The sequence below is a fragment of the Phaethon lepturus genome, unplaced genomic scaffold (assembly GCF_000687285.1).
Source record: "Phaethon lepturus isolate BGI_N335 unplaced genomic scaffold, ASM68728v1 scaffold12517, whole genome shotgun sequence".
Lineage (NCBI taxonomy): Eukaryota > Metazoa > Chordata > Aves > Phaethontiformes > Phaethontidae > Phaethon > Phaethon lepturus.
In genome coordinates, this window is record NW_010554101.1 from 96,404 (window position 1) to 105,718 (window position 9,315).

At 40.1% G+C, this 9,315-nt stretch overlaps 1 protein-coding gene across 2 annotated transcripts in view; it reads right to left on the reverse strand.

Annotated features, from left to right (window-relative positions):
• Positions 1 to 8,969, reverse strand: part of FBLN7 (fibulin 7) — a 67,067-nt gene extending 58,098 nt beyond the window's left edge. For both annotated transcript variants that reach the window (XM_010291724.1, XM_010291725.1), the window contains exons 1-2: positions 8,874 to 8,969; positions 816 to 951 (exon numbers count right to left, since the gene is read on the reverse strand). In XM_010291724.1, the coding sequence (XP_010290026.1) occupies positions 816 to 951; positions 8,874 to 8,965 (228 nt within the window). In that variant the 5' untranslated portion in view covers positions 8,966 to 8,969. The remainder of the gene's footprint in view (positions 1 to 815; positions 952 to 8,873) is intronic.
• Positions 8,970 to 9,315: the final 346 nt, after the last annotated feature.

Below are 9,315 nucleotides of genomic sequence, written 5' to 3' on the forward strand. Positions count from 1 at the left end.
CAAAACACTCAGTATCTTTGGCAGTGGGCAGAAGTAAAATCCCTCTCGTCTATTTCTATAACCAAAGAAAGAAAGCGTAATAGGACCAGAGCTGTTCATGACTGGGTCATGGTCGAGCTGATGATCTTACTGGTGGAACTTTCTTTCGAAATCACTCTGCAGAGTGGTATGAATACCTTCACTTTCAAGAAAGGAGAGACAAAGATAGTAAAGAAGGTGGAGAGCTGGGCACAGATTAACTAAAGATGCCAACGACAGGCGTTCTTATTCTTATATCAAATGCTATTACCACAAGCTTACAGACGTCTCCATTCAGTTGTAAATCAGAGTCATGTTAACTAAGGACATGTACACAAGCTGGAATTATAAGTACTCTGAGAGGATTAACTTCAGTCCTACCCCTTTGGACCACCAATATTGAAAACCACTGAGTTTGACCTTAGGCCATGAAGCTCTAATGAAAGCTAAAGCCTGAAATGAGACTTGAGTTTCTTACCCACCCCTTCTTACAGTTTTGATGTCTTCTTTTCATGCGAAAGTAGTTTCCTAGCCAATTACCCATTCAAGACTTTCCACCCTTTTGCACACGCTCTGCCTTGGCTAAAGTGTAAGGAGACAGTCTGTTCCGCTCAACTAGGAACTGCTTCTCCCAAAGCAGCACAAAGTGCTTTAACAGAGACACAAGGTGGAGGTGGGAAAAAAATGTTTATGTGCATCAAACTGAGTATGGCGACTTTCAGGGTCAACCCTTAATACCAATCTAGACAGTCAATACCACTTCTTAAAGATGAACAGGAGTAGCTCTAATGTCTCACCTTAAAGTATTCAGCTTCACAGGTGGAATTTTCACCGATATGTGAGTCACACTCCTCACGCACGTTGGCAAATTCAATCCCATCTGAACAGTACTGCTTCTCCAACTGGCTGTGGCAGCACTGCACCTGAGTCATGCTGATAAAAGGATGGAAGCAATGGGAGAAGAATGTCACATATAGGGAAAGACTAGCACTTGTACTAGACTCACGGAGAGAAGTTGCTGTGGGCACACATTTTAGTTACGTAGTAAAAACATTCTCTAGGAGAAGGCAGAATGTCTAGGTGATATGTTTAATACAGTTAAGGTCATATGTTTAATACAGTTTAACTGCCTGTCTACCTTGCAGTCTGTCCTAACAATTGTTTTTTAAGCAAACGGCTAACTTCAATCACATTTGCCACAGGGCTTAGCATTTCCAGGACTTGCATTCTTGCATGTTTTGTGACAGCTGGTGGCTGAACAGAGGATGGCGAGAACCAAATCAGTGCTCCGACTGATGGAAAGGAGAAGCCAGGCAATGGACATCGTGAGAGTCTGCAATCCTGTGGCCAGTCAACCCTGGCGCCTGCTGCCCCTTGCTCAAACAAACAGGTACGGCATGTTGAAGGAACCTCACAGCACTGCTCTAGGACAACTGGCGATATGGGGAGAAGTGCAAAAGTCGTAGTGAGAAATGGAGCGTACTGCAAGCAAGAGGTGAAGAAAGACAAGGGAGAGAAAAAGAGTATTACAGAGCATGAAGACATGGAGAGGAGACAGGATATAAATCTACAGGAAACTCAGTTTTATTACTTCCACTGCTCATAAAAATCATTCTATTTTATCCCAGTTTCAGTGAATAAATTGAAAACTCCTTCCTGTGGAAAATAATCTGTGTGAGGAGGCTTTAAACTCCTCCACTCCTGTTGCTACTGCCACTTGCACGCAAAGCCCATTCAAGGACCTATCTCTCCTCTCTCCACTCTGTTTTTACATGCAACTTTGCCTTGCTGGGTAGCACTGTGGGTGAAGCTTGCAATTTAAAGCTCTTCCACCACTACCTCCTGCAAGAGACACTGGGAAACACAGAAAAAAGTTAGAGAATAACAAATCAGATTACACACACAAGGATATATGCATATCCATGTGTTCTGTGATAACCCAATTTCTCTAAGAATGATGTTACTAGGGGAAAGGAAACTATCCCAAAGGCAATCCAAGCTCGTAATTCTATTTACACTACAACAGGAGCACCTAAAAGGCATGCCCTGATATGCTAGAGCTCTATAAGAAATGCACAGAAAAACCCTATAAATGCACTTTCATCCCCATTGGCATCAGAAGCCTTACACATCTGGCCAACTGATAAACCATACAGACCAACAACCAGCCAACCATACAGACCAACAACACTGGATGGATTCTCTTTGCTGTTAAGAGTATTCACCTTTCTTTTTTTCCCCCCAAATCTAGTTACTTGAGCTGATGAGTAAAATCTTTTCAAGGGTTACCTAGAAATACATGAAATTATGTAAAGATATTCAGCAAACCAATACCCTTTACTCTTAAAAATCTTTTCTTTACACTGTTGGAATTTTGGAAGAATAAGGAAGAGGGGTAGGTTAGTTGCACCACTGAACTACAAGCTTCTCTGCCTGTCATCTGAGGTAAGTGGATTCCCATGCATCACCTCTGGAGGAGCTTCCCAGCTCTCAATGACCACAGGACAAGCTTTCAGCTCCCAGGTGGCGTGAGGGACTCCCTCATCTCTAAGGCCTCACTTGGACAAAAATAGCTATGAGATTTCAATGTATAGGAACAAAACCCAGGATAAGTTCATGAACAAAGTGTTCAGCAATAGACTCTAAAGTCATAGCAAGAAGTTAAGCCCAGGACAGTAACTTTATTTGGCAGAATATTTGAAGTTTTTGATATTTGATTTAATTCCAATTTGGAAGAATATGTAGCTTTTTTGTTGCTGAAATTCCCTCTGAAGCAGAATTTCCATTCCATGCCCAGCTCTGGGGTGGTCTGACTATCAGGACTTTGGAAGCCTATAAAACCTGAGCTTCAAGCCCAAGAGTGTGGGAGCTGAGACTTTCCAGCTCCTTTAGCCCTCCAAGTCCTGTTGAGGAGCTAGATATGTTAGCCACAGACAAATAAACAAAAAACAGCAGTCCTTCAGTAGATCTGTTTGATTTCCAGTGTGGCGCTTTTTTTTTTTTTCCCAAATACAAGTCATCTCTTTGAAATCTCTGACAAATTGGCAATTTCAACCAAAACAAGAAAGTTTCTTAAAATGTTTCCCACAGCTGTGTTCATAAGCCATGTGGCCCACCCCAAACCGTAATAAGGAATTAAACATCAACTGAATACTAGATTAAAATACCATTTGTTCCATCTCAGAACAACAACAATAAAATCACATTTCATTGCCCAAATCCTACCGTGTAGTTGCACCGGTAGCAAATATTGCTTGAGACTGTAAACACTTGTGTGGCTGTAACAGAGGTAGAAATCCTTGAAAGATGGCAGAGAAAAATGTTAGAAAAATCTGCACAGTGCTGGTCTTCCAGCTGCAGCTTAGCCTGCCCAGCTGACCATCCTTTTCCCTTTGCACACTAGCCCACGTGCTGATGGTCACTAGAGCACACCACCACAAGCTCTTCAGACTCAGATAGTTTTGAGATGAAGAGCATCTCTCCCTGTCTTTGCCAAGTTATGTGTGTCTCCCTGGCTCAGACCCTAATACAGTACATACCCACTTTCCCCTTCACAGCAGAGCAAAGGAGCCATCTCCACTGGCTAACAGGAATTGTCTCTTCATGTAAAACCTTTCAACTCTTCCTGGGTAGCATTCCTATTAATTTCATGTCTACAGACAGCTTACAATATTGGTCTCTCAAAAGAGAAAGCAGACCAGTACCTTCCTGTGTTGGGTTTTTGTGTTGTTTTGTTTGTTTTTTTTTTTTAATAATTATTCCTAATAATTAAAAACCCCAAAGACTACTTTTTCCTCATCTGCCGTATTCTGATTTTCAGTTAAAACAGTGCAACAGAACTTTATTGAAATTAATAGGTATTTACAATATGGCTGAAATCTTAAAACACTAAATACGGAAGCATGAGGCCTCACAACTGACATTCACTGAGGATATTTCCAGTAAAATCATGCATCTCTGAAAGATGAGTTTTATTCCTGGCTCACTAGTGAACAGAAATCACTCAGACATTAAAAAATCCTTATTCTTTGTTGTAGATGCTCATCTAAAATTAAAGTTCTTTCATTACCAGTAATTTGATTATAAATCAAGTTAAGAAATCATGGTTTATATTCTCACTTTTACTTTCTGTTAAGATCTAACCAATGTTACTGATTTTCACAGAATAAATTTCCAACTGAAAATCTACATGTCCACTTACCTCCACAATCCTTTCACATTTATTATTCTCCTTCCCAGAGGATGCACTCCTAAACCAGCACAGATTTCATAATCACCTATTTTTCCTTTCATTTCTTTCCATAAAAGCATTAACATTTGACTTTGCTCTGAAAACAATGTCTTTGCTGTCAGCCTAATTTCATTACCCTCTGCCTCTCTCCTTCTACTTATTAGCCTGTCTTCAAACGATGTCAGTGCTATTCATGTGCACAGTGGAAGGTCTTGGACAAAAAATATGAAAATTAAAAAGGGAATAATTCCACTCCAGAATTATTTTGCAAGAACAAGCTGGGTCTTCTACCCGTAGTCCTTTTGGTTTGCAGTTTAATATGCAACAGAAATGAGCCTAGGAAAATTAAGAGCAAGAGCAAAATCTGGTATTATGAGTGACACAATATGACAAATGAAAAAAATAAAGAATGCCTCAACAATGAAAATATACATGTTTGATCATGTGTTATAAATCAGCAAAGGACTCAAGTAAAAATAATTTATTCAACAAAGCTCAAACTTAATTAGCTGCAATCCATAAGCAACTGTAGATTACATAATAAAAATTTTCTTGAAGGTAAAGGGTAAAATAATATTGATATCATATGTTATGTAGAGAAACAATAATGATAACACTGTGGCAGAGAAGGAGTTTGACATTACTTGCAGAGCGAGGTAAGCGAGTTATCCTAAATGAGTGGCAACAAACCCCTCACGACATAGCAGACTGTTCTTCTATCCCTCTGACCGTGAAACCAAAAATCTTAGTGATTGTGAGGCACACTTAGCAGGCTACAGAGAAGAGATAATTAATAAAGACAACTTCTCCAAAAATAACTTTAAACAGCTTTTTCAGACACAGAGCTGTCACAACTTTGATGTCGAAAATCTCAGGCTCTTCCAGACTTATGATGGCATAAATCAGTAAACATCTATCAGCATTTAAGCATCTGGTGCCTATCACTCCGAACACTCTTGTCGTACTACTTCCTTGTGTTCCCGTCCGAGTCTGTCTGCAAGTGCTGCCCCTTGTCTCTGCTTGGGAACACAGACCACCTTTTCGTTCCGTTTTCGTACAGTACCTAGCAGAGTGTTCTGTAGCTTCTTCTTTTATGCATTCTTGCAACACTAATAATAAATAATGCTGTTCCCGATGTAACTCCAAAAAGACCTTACATGGTGCTAAAGGCATGCAATTCTCGTATGGAGATATGTGGTTTCTGGCCCAGGAATTAAGTTCACTTGCTAAGAGCTCTGGGCAGGGGAAATTCTTCATTTTGAAAGGAAGAAGATTTATTGGGCAGGTTGAGTTCCAAAAATAAATGGCAGCTGCTTCCAGCTGCTGTGATTTTAACCACATCACAAGAAAATGGATGAATGGGCAAAAAGCTGCTGTTCTGACAGTCAAAGATATTATTCATTAAAACTCTACACTCATATTTACTGAGTCATGAAGACACAGAGAAAAATACTGTCATTGTCCAGAGTGATAATACAAGGAGGTATACTCATCTGTGGGACAAGCAGCCACAGTAAGAGATTGCAGACATAACTGGACATTGAGCCCGGAGCCTTGTTTCAACTTAAACACAACCGATTAACAGCAGTCAGATAGATCTTATAAATTCATGTGAAGTTCAGACACGGGGCTGGCTCACCTCTGGTGCAGGACAAGAAAGTGAGCACATCTGCAGATCAAGCTGTACCATATTCAGCAAGTGACACTCACACAGACGGCAAGTCCCTCAAGAACCACAAGAGACTTTGGGGGAAGGATCCCAAGAAGATGTTGAAACCCAGAACAGTCAGCTTGTTTCTTGGATGCACGGCAAATATGAAAATGTCAGTGCTCACGTGGAAATCCTTCTTGATTACTTGGCATGTGCTTTAAATGGTTGGGAAAGGTCAAGGAGGTGCAATTCTGACAAGGTAGCTTGTTCCTCACATGAACAAAAGAAAAGCAAAAGAAACTCTAGCGGTGGGCTTGCTCTGGAGGGAAGGACTGAATCCGAGATCCCGTTATTACTACTCTAAGCAAAGGATGCAAAAGCAGCATGTAAATTCTTGCAAAGCATGTTGGGCAAAGTACTCACATCCAATCTGTTCTGTGTTGCACGGTCTTTGCAAAGTAACTGCACAAAACCATTTTTACTTCAGTAACTTCATCAAATCTGCTCGCTTCACACTGTATTTTTCCCTTGTGTTCAACTGCTAACCTTGCAAACCCAAGCTGAAGTACGCAGGGCAAACAGCTCCATCTGGCCTGAAGTAATATGGCTTTGTAGACCCAAGAGGCCATGTTTTTTTGAGAGCAAAGTCAGATGATCTACACTGTCCAACACTGTGCTGCACTAGAGTCAAAAGATCCCAGCTGGGGTTTAGCAACCACATAAATGAAAGTGTTGCACTGTCTTTGCAAAGTAACTGCACAAAACCATCTTTACTTCAGTAACTCTGCTCGCTTCACACTGTATTTTTCCCTTGTGTATTTTTCCCTTGTGTTCAACTGCTAACCTTGCAAACCCAAGCTGAAGTACGCAGGGCAAACAGCTCCATCTGGCCTGAAGTAATATGGCTTTGTAGACCCAAGAGGCCATGTTTTTTTGAGAGCAAAGTCAGATGATCTACACTGTCCAACACTGTGCTGCACTAGAGTCAAAAGATCCCAGCTGGGGTTTAGCAACCACATAAATGAAAATGATAGATAGCGGTTCCTCAGCAGCTCCCACTGCATGTAGGCATCTAAATAGGAAGTTCTTTTGCAAACTTGTAGCCCATAAGGCATCCTGTGCCATATTCTCATCTGCCTAGACCTCAGCAAGTGCAATGAACCCAGTTTTGCTCACATCTCTGTGCAGTAGGAAAAAAATGTACAATTGGTGTCATTACCCTCAAGTGCTTGTAAAAGGAATCATGCTCCCTCACTGTTCAGTCTGGCTCCAGTTACACCAGCAATTACGAGTAGAGTCGGCCCTACTTTTGTGTCTGACATGGCATCATAAAGTGACTTTGCTGTACCTCTCACAGATATGCCAGTTTGGAATCATAACTGGAGTAATATAATACTGCTGTTAAGAAAGTAGTCAAAGGTGCCAATTCTACTTAGTCATTTTTAGAGTAGAGCCAAGCTTCAGGGGGAGGTATGCTCATTTATTGTAGTGTCATGAATAGATGCATGAATTTATCCACTTTTTTTTGTGCGTAAGTGCTCATGCCTCTCGCAGAATATGTGAGTTTACCCATTTCTAATTTACCATTACATCACTATAATTTTCTTAATTACCTATCAGTTACGCACAAAAGCTAGATGAAGTATTACTAAGCTTGTTTCAGTTCCTATGAAGTCCTGAAGACTCTCTAAAGTGGCAATCTTTAAAAGAATAAATTTACAGCAGAATTGAAACTCATGTTAATCAAATTATTATTAAATCATCAAGATTCTTACTCCCAGATTGTTCAATAAACTTGGTTTCCTGTTTTTCCTGCCTCTGTTTTGTCTGTAACTCTTCTGACCCTTCAAGTATTTCCTAAATTGTGATTTAAGTCCTATCTGTCAATTTTTCTGAGTAAGAGACTGCTTTCAATGCCAATATAAATGCAAAAGTCAGAAAACATGGACAAACTTGCCTGCAAGACACATTCTTTCCACAATAAAGATCAATCCAACACTTCTACAGTTACCAAGGTTAAATAGCTTTGCAATCCATTTGAAAAGATAGAGGGGAGTAATGTAATGTGTTTTAAATATAAAGTCCTCTGTGACACTGTCCCCAAACTACCAACCACAAATTTAGCTCCACAAATTAAATCTCACAAGTGTGTTTAACAGCAAAAATAACACAGTCATCAACAGAAAAAAAAAAGAATGCCCCGATCATATAAGAGATTCAGTTTAACCAAAATACTCCTGTGCAAATAATTTTAACATTTAACGTCATTATTCCATTTGCTAGATTACGTAATAGAAATTAACATCCTATTAAATGTCAGTAGAATTAAGAAATCTATTAAGTAAAGTTCACTACTTTCTACAGTCAAATACATTTGACAGAAGTCGGTCACTACGTAACTAGCAATCTCCTTGATTTAAGCTTGAAGTTCCCCCAACCAGCAATACAACTAAGAACTGCAAGACAATTATCTGTGTGGCACCACACAGGAGAAGCAGTTTTAAAAGGCTGTCTTACATACATACGTATCTATGCAATCTATAGATTATTCATGTACAGGATCTGCTGTGTTTCTTGAAAAACGTTGGGCCAAGAATTTGGACCATCACTGGGCTAGATTCACAGTATGAACTGCAGAAGCGTTGCTGACATTAGTGGAGCCCTGCTGAGATACATTGACTGTAGGCAGAGTCCAAGGCCTGTGAGTATAGTGGAAAAACTTCTGACTAAGAGACAGCACATGTCAAACAGGTTAGAGCTGGGTGACTCCACACTAGACCAACAGCAAAAATTAGAAGGACTTAATGGAAGAAAAGTAGATACTTAGCTTTTCCCAAGGCTAGACATGGATCTAGAAAACTCAGGTTTAAGACCTAGGTGCTTCATCTTATAATCAGCTTTCATACCTGCCACCCCCATGGTTTAACATGAAAATATATACAATAGTTTAATATATAATACATAACTACATACCGGCATTCTCTGGACTCTGGTATTAATGGTAGAGAAGTACACATTCTGTTTTTATTTGCCCATTCAATACCCTTGTCACAGCATTCTTCCATTGAAAGATCTGCAGAAATGAGGAAAGAAAGAAAAACACAACAATGTATTTAATACAACCTTCATAAATGGTATTGCACCTGCCTGTTTAAAAAAAAAAACAAACAGCAAACAACAAAAAAAGAGGGTCAGTTTGTTTTTCCCTCCCTAATCTACACACAGAATAGTGCACCCATCCAAAAGGCAGCCATGGCCAAATGAAGCATCCACTGGCACCTTGTAATCAGCCCAAGTGCTGGAGGTATTCCTTCCTCACTGAAGCAAACCGCAGTTTCCCTTAGCCTTCCACGTAAAGACACAGCCCAAGGACTGATACTCCCGCAGAAAACAGTTCAGATCGAGTCCTGCACAA